The 23,408-nt window shown below is 46.3% G+C and overlaps 1 protein-coding gene across 10 annotated transcripts in view; it reads right to left on the bottom strand.

Annotated features, from left to right (window-relative positions):
• Positions 1-1,785: 1,785 nt before the first annotated feature.
• The window catches only part of PTPN3 (protein tyrosine phosphatase non-receptor type 3), a 107,175-nt gene continuing 85,552 nt past the window's right edge, over positions 1,786-23,408 (bottom strand). For all 10 annotated transcript variants that reach the window (XM_060154654.1, XM_060154657.1, XM_060154656.1 and 7 more), the window contains 7 exons: positions 15,312-15,402; positions 14,969-15,030; positions 12,741-12,887; positions 6,512-6,640; positions 5,468-5,613; positions 4,857-4,992; positions 1,786-3,202 (listed from right to left, as the gene is read on the bottom strand). In XM_060154654.1, the coding sequence (XP_060010637.1) occupies positions 3,125-3,202; positions 4,857-4,992; positions 5,468-5,613; positions 6,512-6,640; positions 12,741-12,887; positions 14,969-15,030; positions 15,312-15,402 (789 nt within the window). In that variant the 3' untranslated portion in view covers positions 1,786-3,124. The remainder of the gene's footprint in view (positions 3,203-4,856; positions 4,993-5,467; positions 5,614-6,511; positions 6,641-12,740; positions 12,888-14,968; positions 15,031-15,311; positions 15,403-23,408) is intronic.

Here is a 23,408-nt window from a genome sequence, read left to right as displayed (position 1 = left end):
AGACTCCCAGAACGGCAGATGTTGAAAAAGACCAGAGCTCATCCCCTCGAGCCCAAACTCCCCCTTTTACTTAGAAGGAAAGTGAGGGCTGAGGGCGACACATCTTGTCTAAGTCTAACCTAGACCCACGTCCTGCCTCTGCCCACCCTTTCCCATTGATGCTGCCTCTTCGTTGCCTCCGGTTCTATGATAACTTCTACGAGGAACAAGAAACATCAACCAGCAACTTGGCAGCAACAGCATCTATGCTAATCTCAAAGCAAACTGAAGTATAAGTTACTGTGGTAGGAACTAAAGACCAGCCCAAGTTTGTGATCCAACCCTCCCCGCTTCTCCCCCAACCAAACTGAGTTGGATCTCTCGTTCTGGAAAATCAAAACACCTAGTGCAGGTTCTATGGAGTGACACCAGGAGGGATTTCCCGTTTTATGTCTGCACATCGACGAGTCTAATTAGATCTTCCCAGAGTGCGAGAACACAGGATGTAAATGTCTCCTCCGTTCATACCCCATTTCCCAGGCAAAATGTGTATCCTGATTTTGATGACATTCTTCACTTTGGGCTAAAACGGGCTTCTCAGGTATAATTGCTTAAGTGTGTAAGGTGATGAAGCAGGAATCTTGAACTCCATAAATTAATTGGTAGCATCCGTAGTATCCACTTGCATATTTTACTCCTTTCGATAACTCTCGTGTCTTGTTCTTCCCCAGGATTTCATGGATTTTGTTCCTGGTAACATCTGCTGAGTCTGAACTACTGGCCCGCACAGTGGCAGAAAAAGGCTGGTTGCAACCTTCAGTAAACTTTTTGGAAATTGATGTAAAAGAACGGCAGCATTTCCTCAACCATATGAAAAGAATCTGTTTCTTAAAAAAAGAATAAAACATAAATCTCCAAACTCATTTAGACTTCACAAGGTTTTTACACACAGGGTGAGGATGCCTTTTTATCAAATGGCCATGATTTGCTCAGTATCCTGACGGCATTTAAATTCACTTCAGCTTTCCCTCTTTTTTGGTGCCTGGCTGATCAAATTTTCTGAGTCCAGAAGTACTTGTATGATACTCCTTTGTGCCCTTGGTGCTCTTGAGAAGAAAGGCGATTTTCTCTTACAAAAACCCAGCTGCTTCTACTTCTGTTTCATGGATTTGGGGGCTGGTCACTGATAAGTTAACTTTTCAAAGTAATTCATCCAGAGCAGTGTCAGATTCCAGCTGATGAAAATTTTTATAGCATCATCTTATTCAATCCTCATATCCGACCCAAAGTCCTCAGTATTATTTATTTCTCCTATTTTACAGATGAGAAGATGGAGGTAAAGCGCATAAGTGACTAGGCCTAGGGCTAGCTGTTGAGTGGAATCAGAAACCAAATCCCGTACCCCTTAGCTCCAGACTCTGCTGCTACACTCTGCTAGCCTGGCATTACGCTGACAAGGATGGGGCTTCGGTGTCTCCTGTCGCACAGTATGGCTCATGACACGGCACAACACCTTCCTCCACCCTGGCCATTTAACAGTAAAACATCGGTGGGGAAAAGATGTAAAGAATGCGGTAAATATGCTCGGTCTGGAGACAACCTTTAGAAACCTGGCCCCTACGGTAAAGGTCTTTTACCCAGTTTGTGACCAGGAAACTACTCAACTAGCCCAGTTTGCTAAACATCAAAACGGCCTCATTTCAGTGCACTATAACATGAAACCATCCTTTTCTATAAATCCCGTTAAGAAATTGGATACTTAGCTGTTTCTTCTGGATACATAAAACCACTATTTCAAAATACCACTTTAGAATGTTTACGTAATTTATTTTCCTTAAATAATAATTTGCTACAATCCTGTCACAAATTTAAAAAAAAATTAACATAGTATTAACAAAGGCAGAATTCTTTAGGACAATCAAAATCATGGTGTACTTAGAATAAATTAACATCAAATTGTGTTTATATTCAGATAGTCTGATCCTCTCCTTTGAAATGAAACGAAGACCATTGTAACTAAGAGTGAATGCACACATTTGTTCTTCTATACAGAGACTCATTCTTTATATAAACTCAACTGTAATTTGAATCAAGTTAGGAATCCCAAGAAACACTCACCCGTGGGAGCACACACAACACACAGACACACACACACCTCCACAGGCAACCCTCTAGAAGCTGGGTTTCCCATGGCTCAACGACTAGATCTTTTCTCAGAAGGGCCAAAGATTCTGAATATTTAGGTGACATCCCATCTCCCCTCAGGAAAATTGTAACGTTTCAAGTGTAATAGCTCGAAGTAGCAGCAATCCATGTCTTAGATTCAGTAGTGGATGGTTCCAGTCCTGGGTGCTGAGGGTACAGCAAGAGGAAAGCAGAGGCAACAGGCACCTGCTCCAAAAACGAACACGTGGGACACTGGGAGTCCTTGTTCTCAGAGTCTCAACTGAAAACTCACCCGAAACCTGCGCTGCCCGGTTCAGGCGCTGGTGTGAACCTGAGGAGGGTCGCTAATGCAGGGAGAAGGCAGGGCATTTGGACACGAGTCTCAGAAACGTGAATATTGGAAGTGGCAGGGAGATGGGACCAAGGAAGGGAGGGCAGAAAAGGCACCGCTTGCCCCTAGGCCTGACACCCCACCCCCTGCTGTTCAGTACATTCATGGGGTTTCTCGTTAGCATCAGGGCAGGTGAATGCTGACTGTTCCAGCTCCGCCCAGACACACGGAAAGCTCAGCCCTTAGTCCTATACACATATACACACAACTCATCCAAGCAACTCTGAACAGCCACACCATCTCGTTTCTGGGAGGTCAACAGGGTTGCTGGCGTCCCCTCTCAATTGCCCAAGGATGGTTTACAGGAATATGGAGACGGAGAAGGAGGGAGGCATTAGGACAGGCCCCAAACTGAGATCCCCTTCTGCTTACCTCTCCGGAGGAGGTGCGGGCCTAAATGATGCTATAACCGCATGCGTTATCTACACAGTTCCTATGTACACGATACCTTTTTCTTTTAATAGAAATTTAAAGTGCTTGGGTTCAAATATGCTCATTCCTTTCCCACAGCCTACAAATTCCTCCTGCTGTTTCCAGAGAGAAGGAGGACGCCCTTGGGAAAGAGGAATGAACGTCTTCACAGTCATCTTAACTGGGATCCAGCATTTGGACTAAGCCTTCTTCATAAACACGAAGGATCGCTTCACACACAAACTTGTACTGGCTCTGGAAAGGAACAGAAAGCCGTCAAGCTGGCCAGCAGTTCCACAAATGCTGCATCAGACCACAGACACAGGTATTCTTTCACCTCACTCATAAACACCCTGAGCTCCAGCTCCGGCCGAGCCAGGCCCTGGGCTACATCAGGGACCCGGTGTGGAGAAGACACACCTACCTGTGAGCTCACTATGTGATGAGGGCTGGGCAACCGTGGCATGGAAACACGGCAGAGGGAGGCACTGGCAGTCTCAGGGAGTCAGGGAGGGACACAGGTTGCTGCAGGGTGGCCGTTCCAATGTACACACCAGTGTACGTGGAAATGAAAGGGCGGCCCGTTCAGAGGAACACAGCCAGGGCTCACGGGCCTGGCCCAGGACAGCTGTCGGTAGCGGGTCTGGTAGGAGGGTGGCACGGGTGGGCTGGGACCTGGCTGCAGAAGGCCTTGCACTGAGATAGAGAGTCTGGATTTTGTCTTCCAAAGGAAAGCCACTGAAAGCCACTCTACAGGGTAAGGTTCTTTATATTAACAAACACCTAAGAGACTTGTTTGACTGATGTGTCCTGGATGACAAGAAAGCATTCAGACTGAGCTGCACCAGCTAGAAAATGTGCCCAGAAGATGCACTTTAAACATTCTTTAACTAGCAATGAGGTCTTCTATACCACAAAACAGGGCAGAGAACCTGATTTTTTTTTTTTTCTTAACCAGGTTTCCTGGGTGCACGTGAATTTAAAACATGAGCTCACCATCGTTAGAGAAATCTTATGAGCTTGGTCCATGAGTCCGTGAGGACACAGAGCTCAGGGCAAGTCCCAGTCAGTCCCTTCTTTGCTAACTTCTCCTCATCCATCGGGGGGTATGGCCTCGGAGGCCGTTCCTCCAGAAAGCCCTGACTTTCCGAAGTCAGCTTTCGATACTCTTCCCGAGCTTAGACTCCCTTTGGACTCCTCCCACTGCTGCCGAGATCTATAGTCAACTGATCCAGTTCTACTAGATATAAGCTCAGGTCTCTCCTGCTCGTGCAATTATCTGTTGAATGGATGAATGAATGAATACGGGGTAGTCCTTATTTTGCAGATGGGGAAACTGAGGCTTGGAGAGAGGTTAAGGCACTCTTCAGAGGTTGCCCAGTATGTGGGGGAGTGTGAATCGTGAACTTTCCGTGCCACCCCACTGCCCCTGCTGTAGCTCTGGGGGGAAGCCACAATATTTCCTCTTGTGGACACTTGCAGTGCCAGGTACCCAGGCGTGACGTACGTGGGAGAGAGCCCAGAAGAGGAGAGAGTAGGGCCGTGTGAGACATCTGCTGAGTCAAAAGGCTCACCCAGGAGCAGGCGGGTGGGGTGAAACCCTCAGGTGACCTTGCTTACTTCCGATGGACAGACACATGACGGGTCAGTGGCTTGACAATGCAGAGGGCAACCGGGGCTGCTCCCTGGCCAAGCGGCTGTCAGGAAACAAACTGTGAGGCAGCAGAAGTGGTGGGTAGCGAGAGGCAGAACTTGGATGGGGTGGGTGTTGGATCTGCTCAGCCCCTGACAAGCTCTGTGACCGTGGGCAAGTGACTCAGTCCCTTGGGGCCTTGGTCTCTCGACCTGCAAAAGCCCTTCGTGCAGGCCTGGCCATCGTTAGTATTTTTATTACTGGATTTCTACTCACTGATGTCTGCACCATCATGGCGCGCTGGTCTCGCATTTTCCGAACAATATCCAGTGGGTAAACGGGCAGGTTCCTCTCGATCAGGCACATGGATGTTTCCATGGTGACCAACACACCGGTTCGACCTATCCCAGCACTGGGGGGAAAGGAACAGAGACGGGATTTGCTCAGACAGCATTTCTGCACAGCCCAGCTCAGCTCCTCGCCAGTTCCCACGCTTACTCAGAGGGAGCTTTCCTCCTCTGACCTTCAAAGAACACAAAACACGCGCTCAAGGTGTGCTCTTGAACAGACCGGGGGCTTAAAAATCAACGGGAAGAAACCCACCCTTCCGTGCAAACTCCACCCCCCATCTTATGCGCATCTGCTGTGAGGTCAGTCAGCTGGGAACAGAGGGAAAGATGAGGCAGGGAGTTTGTTCTCCAGTTCTGCGCTGCAATCACAAGTCTGTCCGGATCTTTTGACATTGTGAAGAAAGAAAGCAAAGAGAGCTTTGTAAAAAGCATATCTAGTCTTGTGGGATTTAGGTGGGCTTGATGCCTGCCAACTTTCTCCAGGCCTTTCCCAAGGAGTATGAGTATTAAAAAAATAGAGCCAACAAGCCACAGTACCTGCAGTGAACTAGGACGGGTTCACCTTCCACTCTCAGGGACCTCACATAGTTTACAAATTCCAGAAAGTCTGAGGAGTCATCGGGAACGCCGTGGTCTGGCCATGCCACGTACTGGAGATGCGTCACAGTGTGCTCCTCTCCGGTCTGCGAAGAGACAGAGTGGCCTCGCTGAGTTACCTGGACGGTGGGCAGGTGGACAGGAGGACCCTGGCCCCACTCCGGCCTCCAGCCAGGGAGCGCCTGTCTCCGGACACTCTTCTAGCCACTGGGTACCACCCTGCCACGGTCACTGCCAACTCCTGCCCACCCGCCTTCCATACGCTCCCAAACACCCACTCTCGAGGGTTCCGATGGGACCACCTCCTGCCCGATGTCTCCTCCACCACTTCTGCCCACAGTGGTCTCTTCCCGTTTGCTCCTATGGTACTTACGATTAGGGCCACCCACGTTGGCTCTTTTTTTTTTTATGGTCAAAAGACACATAACAAGAAGTTTACCATGTTAAACATTATGTACAATTCCTTCCAGAGCCTTTCCATCTTCCCAAACTGAAACACTGTGCCCATTAAACACTAACTTCATTCCCCAGCCACGCAGCCCTGGCAACCACCGTCCTCCTTTCCATCTCTGTGAACTGACTACTCCAGGTACCTCACAGTATTTGACCTTTGGGGTCTGGCTCCTTCCACTCAGCATAATGTCTTCGAGGTTCAACCATGCAGTAGCATGTGTCAGAACTTCCTTCTCTGTAAAGGGGGCCTAGGATTCCATTGTATGAATACACCACATTCTGTTTATCCATTTCTCTGTCAGTGGACACTTGGGCTGTTTCCACCTGTCGGCTATTGTGAAATATGCTGCTGTGGACACGGGTGCTGGCTCTTTTCCAGGCCGTCTGTACATCTACTGAAATGCCCACCAGGTGAAAACACAGACTGACCTAGAAGTAGAGCGCTACCCGGGCCCACGGTGGATGCTGATTCAGCGCCTGCCTCTAACCCGTGCCCTCCCCTGGACCACTCGCCGCCCATGCAGTGCTCACCTCGGTGTTCGTGACCAGCATTTCACGGAACACGTAAGCGATGGTGCAGTCCTCCGACTGACAGCGGATGTGAAAGCTGCCGTGTTCCATGACCTCGGGAGGGTAGGGCCAGTACTGGTGGCATTTGGTCTGCAAGGGAACCAGCGGGGAGGGGTTAGGCTCGGCTGTGCGGCGGTCCTCGTGGCGGTTACTGGGCAGACGGGTTGGATGTTTGGCCAGAGCCCTCTCACTCGCACCAGGTACTCAGAGCTGCTGGGAGAAGAGAGACGCAGGCGAGGCCACTTTTGGGCTGCGTCTGTTTTGTGAGGGTGGGCGGGGAATCTCCCTTCCTCCCCTGGGCAGCTGGGGGGTGGGGGGGAGGTCAACCCGCCAGGGGCCAGGCCACAGCTCTCACTCCAGCTGGAGCTGGAATTTGAGCACACAGACTTTCCTCCTTCATCACCAGGGTCCAACTGCTGGAGAAACAGGAGAGCCTCCGACGTGGGGCCTCGACTTAGGAGCGACCTCTACCCGACACCCCTGTCCCTCGGCCCCTTCTCTGCTCTCAACACCCCTTTCTACCTCATCCCTCCTTCGGCGTCCACTCCTCACGGCACAGCCGCTAAGAGCACACCTCTGGGAGCCAGACCGACGTCTGCCACGATCATTTTCTCCTCCACGGTGAGCCCTGTGACCTTGAACCTGCTACTACTTAAGCTCTCTGACTTTCACATTCTTCACCTGAGAGACAGGCCAGCACCTGCTTCCCAGATGGTGACAGAGGCTGGAGAGAGTGGTGTGCAGTGCCAGGCTCACTGCGGGGTGGGGGCAGGTCAGCGGTGACGGTGGCCATTATCATCACTGCTGCCGCAGGCCCCACCAGTGCTTTCGTATACGACTCCTACGGAGCTGACGCGTGCCAGACAGCAGAGGCGGAGACCCGGGCTCAGCAGGATTAAGTGGGCTGCCCCAGGTCCAGGGCTGCTGTGGCTCCCCATGGCCTCTCCCGTTTTCTCTTCCCCCTTCCAAATCCTGAAACGTGTTCCCTAGCAGTCTCACTCCTGCCTCTGGCCTCGAAGCAAAGCTCAGGGCCAAGCTGCCTATCCCATCATAGATCCATCAAGTCAAATTCTGACGCATTCAAAACAAATGTTCTCTCCAAGCCTACAGCTGCATCAACTTGGGTAAAAATTACATTTACTTACAGCTGAGAGGGGGTATAAACCAACAGAGGCACGTAATTTAAAAGAGCTTTTCTATTCTTATTTTCAAACGTCACAGTGAATATGTGAAATTAAAGCATGCTGCTGAAAAGGTGGCGTTAAGAGTTTACTTGTAAACCTTACACCTGGGTATTTTGGTTAGTGGCCACTTCCCAGCTTCTCCAAGACACGAAGGACTGCTGTCCATAGAACCCGAGGCAGAGCCAACACCCAGCAGGCCTGCATCTGCTTCCTTATCTGTGGGGGTGTAGCTGTCTGCTGCAGGCTCCCAAGGGTCCTGCCCCCAGGACAGCTGATGGCAAGCTTCGCTCCGAAGCGACGAGCCCGTGCAGGGCTGAGCCACAAATACCTCTATTTCCAGAGACTCCCAGTGAATCTGACCAGAACTGGACTCTCTTTACTCCTTGATCAAATTTAGATTTTAGGTCTATTTGGATCTCTAAGCACTGGGGGTGTAGCGGAAAGAACAAGAAGTTTCTGCACATCCTGAGTTTCCCTCCTGGTTGATAAGTTCCACTAATTTGCAATCCTGGGCAAGGTACTTCACTTCTCTGAACCTCAGTTTTGGCCGTACTGTGCGGCTGGCAGGATCTTAGTTCCCCGACCAGGGATCGAACCCAGGCCCCCTGCGGTGGAAGCTCGGAGTCCTAACCACTGGACTGCCAGGGGATTCCCTAATGCCTACTATCTTGATCAGTATATGCTAAGCACTAAATGGTGCTTTTTATGGACATTATTTTATCTGGGTCTCCAAACAATCTTATGAGGTAGATACCATCATTGTCTCTGTTTTGCATAAGAGTAAACTGAGGCTCAGAGAGTGAATCCACTTGTGTCAGACCCTACATATAGGAAATGGAGCATATATAGATGTAAAAAATAATTTTTCCCCCAGAAGAAACATCCTTGATGGGAAGGGAAGGAGAAGACCCTTTCAATGGAAAGACTATATACCTCTATACCTCCGTTTCCTCTTGGAGGAAACCCATGGACCTGAAGGGAGAACACAATGGAAAACGTTTTAGGTCGGAATGAAAAGAGGGAGAAATGAAAGCTATTCTGTGGCAGGAGCGCCTCACTGACCACTGGCCTCTGGGCAAGGCTTCCAGCACCTACAGACGTGAGCGCAGCACAGAGCGGCGACGGGGACCCCGCCAGCTATTCGCCTGTGGGGAGGCTCACCCCGCAAAAATGCAGAATATGGGAGAAAGCAACAGGGACATGCCAAGAACTTCATCTCTCGGAAGAAGTAGGGGACAGAGCTGCTGGCCTGGAGTGACTGACTCCTAATCAGGAGGAACTCAGGGGGGTGGTGAGGACCAGATAAGGGACCTCAGGATAAAGGGCTCAGGTCACCTGAGCGTTTGTAACAGGAGAGGGAGGAAACGCGTAGCCTGGATTTGAGAACAGGTTTCCAACCACTGATAAACAACAGAGGTAAGTTCCCAGGGCCAGAGCTTACGAAGGGAATGCTCTGACTCATGGGAGATGGGAATCTCTAACCCGATGGAACCAGCCGGAAGGGGTTCCATTAGGAAGAAAGGGCTGGGAAAGCAACCAACCCACCAGGTTACATGGAGACCTTGGAGGAGCTCAGGTTCAGAGCGGACTCCAATCAGGACAAAACAGGAGGGGCAGGACCTACAAGGGCAGCCGGTGGAAGCGAGGCCTCCTGGATGGAAGAAAGGGCCTTTTCTCCTGAGCTGGAACAGGCAGAATGAGGGGAAGAAGGGACTGCCATCGGGGCAGGTGTCTGTCACTAACCACGCCTGCTGGCGCTCTCTTTTCTCCAAGGAGAACAATGATCTTGCAGCTGGGAAGGGCCGAGCCAACTTTGAAGGGGAAGGAGCAGCCCAACACAGGTGAGGAGAGCTCCTGGCTGCCCCATGGGTTCAGGTGTTGGCTCGCAGGAGTTGCAGCACCACTGAAAGACCTCATGAGCTCTGAGAGTAGCACCTCCATGGGCAGTTTCTGAGAAAACCTGGAGTATCCACGTTCCCCAGAGTCACAGAACAGGCAGGCAAACGTGGCACAGTTTCATATGGGGAGATTCTGCAGACAACAAGGCCGATGTCTTGTCATCTATAACATACCACAATGGCCCAGATCAAGGCCTGCAAAGTGTGGGATTTGGTAGGAGGCTAGGAGGAGATGGGGTCTGTATTAAACGGCATAGAACCACACGGTGGGAAAGTGGGTTTTTCCATGTATGCCATAGAGAGTTTCTCAGTTGGGGTCCAGGATAGCTTTAACATTATCTCCCTAGTACTTTAACTCTCTTTTTAGGAGACAGCACATGAGCGTGTGGGCAAGCACGCCTTGGGTTCACAGCCTGGAAGGCAAGAATATTTATTTAGACTTTAAAAACATTGTCTTGTGGTTTTCGCATTTTTACACATACCTTCTTTTTATGGCAAGTGATACTGGGCTTCCATTTCAGATATATATTTCAAAGGAAATTTTTTTTTTTTTTTTTGTGATACGTGGGCCTCTCACTGTTGTGGCCGCTCCCGTTGCGGAGCACAGGCTCCGGACGCGCAGGCCCAGCGGCCGTGGCTCACGGGCCCAGCCGCTCCGCGGCATGTGGGATCTTCCCGGACCGGGGCATGAACCCGTGACCCCTGCATCGGCAGGCGGACTCTCAACCACTGCGCCACCAGGGAAGCCCCAAAGGAAATTTTTTAAAGCAAAAAAAGGTGAGCCAATTTGAAGAATCATAATAAATAATACTACAGTAATAGTACAGCCCCGGCAACAATTAAGGTGTACCCAAACTACTATTACTGCTAGCTAGCATCTGTATAATATCTACTGTGTGCCAAGCACTGTTCCAAGAAAGCTGCCTGTATTAACTCATTCAGTTACTCCACAAATCGACGATCGGTGTCATTATTATTCCATTTTACGCAGAGGTTCTGCAGGTTTCCTAAGCCACACAGGTAGGAAGGGACCGAGCAGGGATTCGAATTCAGGAAGCATGGCCCTAGCATCTGCCCTCTTACCCAGGACACCACGGAACAAGATGGGTGCAGGCGCTCCAGGAAAAGAGAGAGGACAGGATAGGACTGTGAGCCAGCTGGAGTTCCCTAAGTTCAAAAAAGGTCCCAGTAATTTCACTGCCTTTCCAAAACAAGATCAGAAAATCACACATGCATACAAAACCGGAATATAAACAAAAATTAAAAATAGGCAAAAACAAGATTTCCAGACAAGGAGATCAGGTGATGCCGTAGACCTGCTGCCTGGTGATTTCAGCAAAGCTTCTGAGAGTTCTCACGGTAACCAGGTAGACAAGATGGAGAGACGGCCAGGGCTGGAAGCAGAGCTGAGAGAACGAGCACCTGCTCCCCGAAGAGCACCCTCAACGCCTCTGACTCACGGTATTCTAGAAGGAGATTTCTACTGCTTGAGGGCCTTTACATGTTTTAAATGGTGACTTATGTGAAGAGAAGAGATTCTGATGGAGACTGTGAGTGACAAGAAGCTAAGGGTGAGAGCCAACACAGAGAATGACAGATGGAAAGCCCGAGGAGCCCAAGCGCACGCAGAAGGCCAGATCTGACGGCTCATCCTCCCAGGGATGATAATCATGGCCACACAGACACACAGTAGCTAATGTTTGCTGGACACCTGCGACAGGCAGCTCTCTAGGCTTTTCATATATATCGTCTTAGTCTTCACAAACCCTCCGAGGCGGCACTAGTATCTGCAGTTTATATTCAGGGAAGCTGAGGGTCAGAGAGGTTAAATAACTTGCTCGAGAAGAACGTGTTCTGAACCCAGATCGTCTGGCTCCAGAGCCCCACCAGCGTGCTGCATGTAGGTTTCCGGAGTCAAATGCTTGAGTACAAAATGGGGAAACTGGCTAACAGCACCACTGAGACGAAGACCAGACAATTTTTGCTGACCGCCACCTTAATGGAAGTCGAGGGTTATTTTCACATATCTGAAAGGGCATTGCATAGAAGAGAAGGGTAACTTATTACTGAGTCTTCCAGGTAAGAGAAGCAGGTGGGGTGGTGGTTCAAAGTGACGTGGATTTCAGCGTGTCGTAAAGAGGGATTTTTAAAAAAATCAGAGCCGAGTACTCATGGATGGACCCTGGAAGTGTTTTAGCCAAGGCGGGGAGCCATCTGCCTGGGACAACCTGTGTGAAAGCCCTCTGCAATCCACGGGTCTCTCTAGAACTAGTAGGAATACTTATTTTGCTGTTTTGGGTGAGAGGGTAGCCTGATCTCCTCAAACATACTATCCATTCCAGTCCTGTATTCTGACTTTCAGCACAGCTCAATTCTGAGCTACATACCAAAGACAGGCCTGGGAGGAAGTGGCACAAAGATCATTCAAAATAGGTGGTTCAAAATTGCTTTATATTTGATTTTGGAATGTGTTTCTGGATAAACACTTCATAATGAAGATACCCAGATGCAGGCAGAAGTTAGAGAACTCATGCTGCACAGTGTCCCTTGCACACTGACTTCTGTTATATCAAAAGTGATCTGTTCCTATGGAAAATGCACGTCAGGCTGAGCACAGCAGGGTGCCCATCACTCTCCTAATTAAGCCCTTCTCACCTCTTTTTTGCATCAGGTTTTGCTGCAACACAAGCAGAGGTTGACAGAGGTCATTTCTTCTACTTTTTATGGCCATTGTGAACCTGGCACTCACACTGCTCTTCTCAGGGCCAGCACTTGTCCTGGGTGGGTAAGGCCACAGCTAAAACAGGGGTTCTTGGACAGGTAAGGCAAGGTGAAGAGCCTTCCTGCTTGTTATAATGGATCGGAGGCAGGAATGGAAGGGGCTGTCTGATCACTCCTTAGCTTGGAAAGGCCAGGGAGTGGGCAGGAAAAGTGTTGAGCTTCCAGTCACTGGAGGTATCCATCAGTAGCTCTGTACAGGAGATTTATGGGTCACATAGGGGCTGGACCGGGTGACATTTCATTAAGACCTTTTCCAGCTCTGAAATTCACGTTCTGCAGAGCACAGTGTGACATGCACACTTCTGAATTGGAGATCAAGCCACTTACCCGCCCTCGCTCTGTGAGAGTGGTCAACATGACGATGAGTGACAACTTCTGATCCCAGACTACCTGCCAAAATTGTGCACAGGTATGTGGCAGGGGTCCCTGAGCGGCAATGTACTTGTTCACAAGGTTAGCAGCAGGAATTTCCATCTGGCAAGAGATTGTTAAGGCATTAGAATCCGTTACTGCCACAAGGTGGACAGGGAACTGGATCTTACATTCTTTCACTTAGTGACTGTCATCACACGAGAATAACATCTCTATCAATTTTTGGCCAATAAGAATAATCAAAGAAAAAGCTACTCTCAGAAATGCTTCAAAGGGGCTTCCCTGGCGGTCCAGTGGTTAAGACTTCACACTACCACTGCAGGGGGCGCAGGTTCGATCCCTGGTCTGGGAACTAAGATCCCACAAGCCATGCGGCCAAAAAAAAAAAAAAGCTTCAAATGCTAGTATTTAACAATAACACTAGCATTAGATATTTAAGATAAAACTATATGATAGTCAATAGGCGATAATCAGAAGTGGACCTACGAGATGGAAAAGAGTTTAAATGACCTTCACCGCTGTATCCTAAATATAGTCAATATTGGGTAACTGCATTTTCAGCAACACATGCCAATCCTCATGCTTACATCTTTCCCTATGCAGGGTTTTCTATCAAAATATTTATTTTCTTTGAAGCATAAGCCATACAGGCTTATCCCACCAACTGCTGTTTCACTTTGCTTTCTGCACGGCTGCCAATGTTTGTGCCACTGAGTCGATCAGTCTCCCTCCCAGCCCCAGCTTTACTGAGGTATAACTGACAAATAAAAACTGTATATATTTAAGGTGTACAACATGATGGCTTGATATATGTATACACTGTGAAATGATTCCTAGAGTCGAGTTCATGAACACATCACCTCACAAGGTTACCATCTGAGTTGATTAATGCTAGATGTCAAAACGTTTTCAACTGTCCTCAGTGTCCCTCTCCCACCCTGCTCTCCTTCTGCTTCTAAACTAAGTCTTTTCTATGAAAGAACACTCAGAACTGGCTGAGCTTTGGAGCGGCACTGGGATTCACTCATTCTTAGATGGGAAAGGTAAATGGAGGTGCCTAACTCATGGTTTGGTTGGTGCTTGGGTTAAGGGCTTCCTCAGCCCTGGTCTCAGCCAGTCCCCACCCCAGGACTGCATGGTCTTAGCAGCCCCACCATTTCTGATGCTCTGCTTGCAGGACACCAGGAATATTGAAGTGAGGGTCAATGAATCCCACAGATGCTTTTGAATAAGTGGAATCACTGATCAGACCCATTCTTGCTGGTTGTTCTTGTTATCATGCTATAACCTGAGAACTTGAAAAGTCATCTGTTCATTTAGATCAGAGGTTGGTAAGCTATGGGCTGAAGGCCAAATTTAACTGCCACTTTGCAAGCCTAAGGTGTTTTTTTGTGTTTTCACATGGTTGCATTTGTGTGTGTGTGTGTGTGTGGTACGCGGGCCTCTCACTGTTATGGCCTCTCCCGGACCAGGGCAAGAACCCGTGTCCCCCGCATCGGCAGGCGGACTCCCAACCACTGCGCCACCAGGGAAGCCCTCACATGGTTGCATTTTAAACGGCTATATAAGTACCTTATTAATATCCTCAATTTTGTCTCGTGGCTTGCAGAGACCAAAATATTTATTGTCTGGCCCTCTACAGAAGTGTGCTGACCCCTGGTTTAGATAAAGAAACTGAGGTTCAGAGAGGCTAAGTTGCCCAACATGCATTTTCAGAGTGAAATGAATGTTTTCCCCGCAACATGTGAAATCTTTTACCTTTTGTTTTTGGGTTATATGCCCAGAGGTGGTCTTATTTTTCTTATTTTTAGGCAGGATGTAACGACATGGGGGAAAAACACAGAAAGTTACAAACATACCAATGGCCAAAACAACAGAACACCTAAATGTCTGCAGTTGAGGACAGAAGGCATGTGGATGATGGAGTCAGAGACACAGAATCTGAGTTTTGGTCTCACCTTCCGTTAGCTTTGTGACTTTTCAAATTATTAAATGTCTCTGAACCTTAGTTTCATCCTCTGTAAAATGAGACTATTTTGCCTTCCCTCAACGGCTGCTGTGGTGATGAAATGAGGGAGTGAACGGGAAAGCACTTCGCCAACTGCAAAGCACCTCACACACCACTGTCACGCTTGTTGCAGTGATTAATGTGCTTTTTCTCACGATCCAGATTTTTAACTTACGTTCACGTAACTCGCATTAATATAATCTTCGTTTCTCTGCAATAATACCCGGGTGGTGTCATCTGTGGGGAGAGCAAGACATTTACTGATTATTCCTAGTGTTATTTTTATCGCACCGAGTAAACAAGAGTTCAGTTCCCAGCCCCATCTGCAGCTCTCGCCTCATTAGCATAAACACTATTCCCCAACTGTTCAGAGTTTGAAACGGCTGCAGTAAAGACGGTGGTGTTTACAGACACACTGAAAATCGTTCCAGAATACCAGACAATCTGTTTTAAAAAGGGAAACATCATCTCAGTGTGTGTGTGGTAGCGGGGAGGAGGTATTCACGCCGGATACTCACAAGGCAATACATCTTTATATCGGTTTTTGTCCAAATTTTGAGGCAGCTTTGCAAATGTGATGGCCAAACCGGGCTTCTTTCTGTAGAGTTGCTAAATGACAAATAGAGAAGTTAAAAAAAAAGAGAAAAAACATTGCAAAAAACAGCTATGGAGAGAGTGTGAAAATATACTTCATCAGTAAAGTTTACCAGTCACAGCACCAAAATCTTAACATTTAACAGTGATTTCATATATTAAGAGAAAAATCTTCCCAATAAGAAATTCTACAATCCCCTGAGAAACTGACTAAATTCTTCAATAATTTTTTTTTTAACATGATGATCTTTGAGGAAAAGTCATAAGAAGGGGTGTGAGTCACAGATAATAGATCACAGTAAGTAAAACCTCATCTTTATGACAATTATTTGACAAGAGCTAAAAGTACGTAGAGAAAAAGAAAGAATTCTGACTAAAAATTAAATGGAAATCATTTACATTAGTCTAAAAACACTTCCCTCCAATTTAATAGAGTGAACCATACTCTTTGCTAAGAACAAGAGCATTTCATTTCATTCATTTCAGAAGTATACTCCCACAGTAAAAACATTTATTCCAATACATAGTAAATTTCATTTAAACATTCATTTAAAGAGGTATTTCCCTATACATGCAATCATTAGTGAATAATTCAGTTAAAACCATCTTTGCATATCTACAAGCACATGTTAGACACATTCGTACTGTACCTGATGTGATGCTGACAACAGCTCTGTGAGAGGTATTAATAGTATTCTTATTTTTTAAGTGAGAGGCAGAGATTAAATGCTTTGCTCAAGATTAAAACCAGAGGCTGAACCCAGATCTGACGCCAATGCTTGAGTTTTTTTCTTTGAAGTGACATTTTATTGAGGTATGACGGACATGTAAAAAGTGGTATATAGTTAACGTACAACTCGATGAGTTTGGGGATAAGTATACGCCCATAAAACCATCACCACCATAAAGGCGTAAGATACATCCATCCCCTCTCAAAGTTTCTCCTTGCCCTTTTGAGTTTTCTTTTCTATACAACTGTGTCCCCCACTTCAAACTAGAGTGTGAAACACTATTCACCAGTGGATTTTAGTTAACTTTATGGGAATTTAAAAACAACTTTTTTTTTCAGTGTTGGAAGTGATTTTTTTTTTTTGCAGAAAATTTAAGAAATTCAGACTAATATAAAGAAAAAAGTTACCAGTAATTTCACAACCCTGAGATGACCTGTTTTTTAAAAAATTTTATTTATTTATTTTGACTGCATTGGGTCTTCGTTGCTGCGGGCGGGCTTTCTCTAGTTGCGGCGAGCGGGGGCTACTCTTCGTTGCAGTGAGCGGGCTTCTTATTGCTCTGGCTTCTCTTGTTGCGGAGCATGGGCCCTAGGCGCACGGGCTTCAGTAGTTGCGGCACGTGGGCTCAGCAGTTGTGGTGCATGGGCTTAGTTGTTCCACGGCATGTCAGATCTTTCAAGACCAGGGCTAAAAGCCGTGTCCCCTGCATTGGCAGGCAGATTCTTAACCACTGTGCCACCAGGGAAGTCCTGAGATGACCTTCATCTATCTTCTCCAGCTTTTTTTTTCACACACACATATATACAAACATATGTAATTATATATGTAAACACATAAAATATACAGATATCACTATGTTTTTAAAAACAAAAAATGAGACTGAACATTTATTAGCACTTTCCATATTATGTTCTATAGAACCCAAGTATTCTGAAAGAAGCTACTAGGTATTGCTTAGAAAAAGTTTCAAGGTCAAGGAAATTTGGGAAATACTACAAGTCACCTTATGTTCTATGAATCTCTAAGACGACAAGTCCTGTAGTGCATAACCTTATTAAATTCTGATTAGCTAAGGATTTCTCAAGCTAATTTGGCCATGGAGGATCTCACGTCTCACAAGACATGTCCTGGGAAATACCACTATAATTTTGAAGGCTGTTTTCCCCACTTATTATATAGTGTCTAGTTCCCTGTGTCATTTAAATACTTGAAGTATTCTCTATACACATGATTTTTACTGGCTCAATAATCTATAAGGTTTTCATAGTTTAACTTTTATTCTACTTCTTGATTAGACTATTTTCAATTTTTTGCTACTATAAACTCCCAGGAACAGAATTACTGCATTAAAGCATATTTTTGAGGACTTTGATACACACACACACACACACACACACACACACACACACACACACAAAATGGAGTTGCCCTCCAGGGGTGTAAGAGAATGGTTAGTCCGCCAAATTGCAGCCAGTATCATCAACTAAAATGTGTTTACAATTTGAATAGGGAGGTGGAACAATGTCTTTCCCTGTATATTTTTGCAAATTGTATTTCTTGCTTTATAAACCAGCCTCTGTTGGTCTGTTTTTTCTCTTATTAGTTCTTTTATTAAACAAATTGCACAGAAATCACCAGGAGAGAATTAGCATAGACATTTTTGGTAATGATAATTATGTTATGTCTCATACATTTTCCAAATGTTCAGAATTTCCAATCTTTCCCTAGGCTCAACTATTAATCATCTTTACAATTTCAGTTCATAACAATCAAGTAGCCACTAAGCAACTTCTTAAAGGTCTGGGAGCTTTAATGAACTCTCTGGCTCCTTCTTAAAATAAATTCATGATTTATTAGAAGTTTTGGTTTGATTCTGGGAGGAGGAGAATATCTGAGTCAAATTCCCCTAAATGAAAATTTGGTTCTAACTGACTAACTGCATAGAAGTGAAATCCAATTGAGTGAATATAACCAGTAAAGCTAACCTGGAGGTAAAAAGTTTTTCTTTTCCAAATAACAAAAGCGTAGGGCCTCGCTGGTGCTGCAGTGGTTGAGAATCTGCCTGCCAATGTAGGGGCCACAAGTTCGAGCCCTGGTCTCGGAAGATCCCACATGCCGCAGAGCAACTAGGCCCTCGAGCCACAACAACTGAGCCTGCACTCTAGAGCCCAGGAGCCACAACTACTGAGCCCATGTGCTGCAACTATTGAAGCCCGAACGCCTAGAGCCTGAGCTCCGCAACAAGAGAAGCCACCGCAATGAGAGCCTGCACACCGCAACAAAGACCCAACGCACCAAAAAAAACCCAAAAACACCAAAGGTGTAAATGTAATCAACTTGAGATGGTCTAGCTGAAGAGCATAGATCTAGCAAAAGGCTTTAATCACAACAAGGATATGAATGTATCTCAGCAGTAATGATCTGTTGATAGGATTGTAAAGTATTAAAAATAAAATACAAAATAAAGTACTATAGCACTGTCTTCAAATTTTTAAATATGCACACCCTGGGCTTTATCCGACAGAAATGCACAAAGATACATATCAAAGAAATTTATTGGTGGCAAAATATTTTCTTTGGCAGAAAACTGGAAACAGCCTGAATATTTCCCAACAGGGAAAAGTGTTGACTTAAATTCTGATATAGTTATACCACAAAATTATGTGCAAGTAATAGAATAAGATAGACTAAAAGTACAGATTCCACTCATCTATTTAAGTGAAAAATGCAAGTCACAGAATAATACAGTGGTGATCCCATTTCTACACATAACAGCATACGCACAATGTGTATATAACATATGTGTGTGCACTTATGTATGTGTGTGTATAAAATATATTTGCAAGATCACTGGAACAAGTATGCAAGGATACACACCAAATTATTATCTGTAAATTACAACAGAGAGAGAAGCTAAAGGAGACGGGGGTCAGAAAACAATTAATTTTACTTTGGCTATTTCTGAATTACTTGAATTATTACAACATGAATTTTTAAAAATTCAAATGACTAGGGACTTCCCTGGTGGCACAGTGGTTAAGAATCCACCTGCCAATGCAGGGGACACGGGTTCCAGCTCTGGTCTGGGAAGATCCCACATGCCGCAGAGCAACTAAGCCCGTGTGCCACAACTACCGAGCCTGCATGCTGCAACTACTGAAGCCCGTGTGCCTAGAGCCTGTGCTCTGCAACAAGAGAAGCCACCGCAATGTGAAGCCCATGCACCACAACAATAGCAATGAAGACTGAACACAGCCAAAAATAAATAAATAAACAAATAAATAAATTTATATAAAAAATTCAAATGACTGAAGTGAGAAAAAGAACTACAGAGTCCGCCTGCCAATGCAGGGGACACGGGTTTGTGCCCTGGTCCGGGAAGATCCCACATGCCGCGGAGCGGCTAGGCCCGTGAGCCATGGTCGCTGAGCCTGCGCTCCGCAATGGGAGAGGCCGCAACGGTGAGAGGCCCGCGTACCGCAAAAATAAAAAAAAAAATAGAACTACAACAAAAGAAATATATATATAAAATTAAAAATTTTTTACAAAAAGTTGGGTGAATAAAGCTAAGATTTTTTTTTTTTTTTGCCTTTAGAAGGGTTGACAACACACTCATTTTTATCCCTGCCTTGCCAAGGCTAACACTGAACCCTATTCCCACTGAATTGCTTCAGTGCTATTCACACACTTAGTTTCTGAAGGTGTTAGCAGTTGGTTTTCAAGTTCTTTCAATTTATGGACTCTTCTCCAGAACTTGTGAGCTGCATGGCAGGCTGGGTGTGAAAACACTGCCCAGAGAAGGGTGGTCCGGAGTAGACAGTGATGTGCTGGAAACACAGGTATATCTTTCTGGAAGGATCAGGGATGGGAGGTAATGAGCTATTATGAAGACTGTTATATTAGCCAGAAATTGAGAAAAGGCTCTTTCAAGAACTGCTCATTGGAATGACACAGTTTGCTTTGTTCATTCTTGGGCTAAAGGTATGTGAAGCAGGAAAGAGCTCCTAGCCTTTAAGGTCCCTTAAATTCTGCCCTAGAATGAGAGCAATCTGGAGGCTGGAGAAGGTCACAGGGACAGAGGGTTATAAGATCACTTAGTTTTATTAAAATCTTACTTTTTATGTCCTCATATGCTTTGTTCTCATCATATCAGAGTGTAGTTCTAAGCAGCTGTGAGCGTAAGGGTGAATTATAAGAAGATCAGCTGAGAGGGTTTGCTGTGGAACAACCGTATTTAAATTGCAGCATCGATATCACCGGCTCTGGCCTCCAAAGACAAAAACTGAACAGTGGGAGCTGGAGTCGACCAGCACAGTTCGGGGATGGATAAGACATACAGTTTTCCAGTTTAAACATTCCTCCTTTGAAAAAATCATCTAAAAGTAGAGAGAGGGCATCAGGAGATGACTCTGATCTCCTCAGACTTTTGGCCCAACCAAAGATGGGAAACCTGCTCACATCGCTCAGATAAAGGCTTTGGACACCCAACTGGCTCCATCCGGTGGATGCTGGCAAGGGCTGGCACAGTGGAAGCAAGCACCCCATCAACTGCACAACCAGATGAAGGGGGAATTCTCACTGGAGTTCTTGAAGACTGAGAACCCAAGAAGGGGGAAGAAAAAAGGAAAAGACAAAAAAAAAAAAAGAAAAGAAAAGAAAAGAAAATGGAGGGACTGGAAGGGACAATGAGTAAGGAGAGCAAATAGTAGAAACGGACTCCCTCTCATGCCCTTGGCAATAACCCAGAGTCTAGCGCAGGGCAACGACTTTCAAAACAGCTATTTACTGTGCTTTCTGTATCAAGCACTAAACTGTGGTCTCCATGAAGGCAGGTGTCTTGTTTGTTCTGTTCACCACCATAAACCCTAGGCCAGCATTGTGCCTGGTACATAGTAGGTGCTAAATAAAATGTTTATAGAGTCGAGGAATAATGGGATCTGCTGCTGTGGACAAAGGGGACAAAGCACTTGAGTAAAGCAGGACGAGAGGTGGCATGGAGGCACGTAACTAAGCTAAGGGTAGCCCGTCTTTCATGAAGGCCTCGAGAGGCTGTCCTCCACTTTGCAGACATAAGAACAACTTACTGCTCACGGACAGCTCGTCCACACTGGGGACTTCCACTTTCCCTTGTACCTGACAGACCCAGTCAGGGAGCAAGGACACTGCTGACGGGGTACTCAGAGTTTCTCTCTACCTTCCTGTAAAGGTTTGCTGAAATGAACTGACATTGTTGCTGGCAATCTGGGGACTTTCAATAGTGCTACTTTATTATTATTTTTAACAGTGCTACTTTAAATCACAGTACCAAATGCAGATCCCAGTGCTGGCATACTCAAGTATTCTTGCAGCGTCCCTTTCACAGATAAATACTTGACAATGAGGTGGGGTGGCAATTCCTTTATATTGGTCCCCGGCACTTGAAATGTAAAGGCCACTCACGTGGTCATTCCAAAGCCCGCAGTTCGCTCCTTGTATTCCAAGTGTTATACTTGATAATGTCTGCCTTTCTTAAAAGAAAAAAAAAATTTGAAAAATTAAAAAAAAACTTTTTGTATGAGCTCTGATCTTGAAGGTACACCTACATGTATGTGTAAGTCTTCAGCTGCCTTTGTCCTTCCAAATCAACTTTTATAATGATCACAGCGACCAGTAAGTCACCTGTTTTGACAGGAATGGACGTTTCTTACAGTGGATGATGTAGGAGTGGGTTCGGGAGAAACAGTGGTCAGAAGAGAGAAAAAGATGGCTTCTGGTTCTGGCAAAGAGGGAAGATGCTGAGGTGGGAGGGGCGGGGGTATCCGAGTTTGACTCGACCTCTGGTGGAGCCTTGTAGCCACTGCTCTAACTCGCCAGTCCTGAGAGGTGGGAGGATAAATGTTTCTCATTTTCTATCAACTGCATTCCACAAGTCTCCAAAGAGCTTGCAAGGCCATTGGATGAGGTTGAGCACAAGGGGCCTTTGCTTGCTGGGAAACCACTTCTCAAAGGACAGTTAACATCATCACTTAGCTTTTATCCAGCACTGTCTATACCAAATGCACACCCTTTCCCTTGCCTAAACAGAAAGCTCAACTCGGAAAAAGCATGAAATGAGCCACAAATTACTCTCAGGAAGGAATGACCCTGGGGCTGAGGCAACGAGTTCTTTAGAGGAGGAGAGCATCCTGGAGGTGGTAATGGACTTGGAGCCTTGTGAACCCCAAGTCTGGGCGCCTTTACACGAGAGACAGAGGGATGCCCTACCTTGCCTGAACACAGTATTTAGGCAGTTCGAGGCTGGTCACAAATGCTGGCAAACTGCCCACATTGAGTAGCTCACACTGTGTAGCTCCTGGAGGGAAGGGCTCATATCAGAGGTTGAGTGAAGAACTGGGTCATACCGGGTGAGTTCTGACAATGGACTTTTCAACATAGATTCTAATCCCAGCTCTGTCTCTGACCAGCTGGGTGACACTGGGCAAGTTCCATAGCCTCTGAGCCTTGTTCTCTCCACTTATAAAGGAGTGATCCAAATAATTCTGGCCATATCTGTCTCACGGAATTGCTGTGAGAGTCAACTGAGACAACATATGTGAGACACACTTGGTAGACTCCGAAGTGCTATAGAAATGCTAATTATTAAGCATGATTTTATTATAGCTGGGACCCAACGCTTTCTGGAACACATTTGTAATTGTTTCTGAAAGCGATGGGAGGGACAGGGGAATTCCATTAATGAAGAAAATGCTTCAAAGCAAGCTTTGCTGAAAACCAGCTTGTCATTGCAAAAGGGATTCCATCCACTGCCCAGCTACCCCAGGACAGGCCCTTTGTGCTGCGGAGTGGGTGGCATGGGCACCTGCTAGGAACCAGCGCCCACTTCCTGCTCCCGTTCAGAGCACAGCCTCCGACAGCCAAGCCGCCCACCTGCTGACGGCACTGGAGGAGAAGCAGGTGGGGAACCAGAATGGCCGAGACTCTGGGAGTCAGACAGTGCTGGGTTCCACCTCTTGTGTGGACTGGGCAGGTTCTTTAGACTCCTCTATTTATGAATGATAATAGTTGTTGCTTTTTGCACCCTGACTGTGCGTCAGACAACGCATGAAGTATTTATCTCATCTAACTCTTACAACCAGCTCACAAAATACCCAATTTACAGATGGGGAAGTAGAGGCTACAGAGGTTAAGGGATGTGCCTGAGGTCACCCAGGAAATGAGTGGTAGAGTCAGGATTTGAAGCCTGCTTGGCTCCACGTGGCTAGACAGCATCTCAGATCTTTTCTAGCTCTGACGTCATGCTATTCTAACAAC

The sequence above is a fragment of the Lagenorhynchus albirostris genome, chromosome 7, assembly GCF_949774975.1.
Source record: "Lagenorhynchus albirostris chromosome 7, mLagAlb1.1, whole genome shotgun sequence".
Taxonomy (NCBI): domain Eukaryota; kingdom Metazoa; phylum Chordata; class Mammalia; order Artiodactyla; family Delphinidae; genus Lagenorhynchus; species Lagenorhynchus albirostris.
This window is presented reverse-complemented; position numbering and strand designations above follow the sequence as displayed.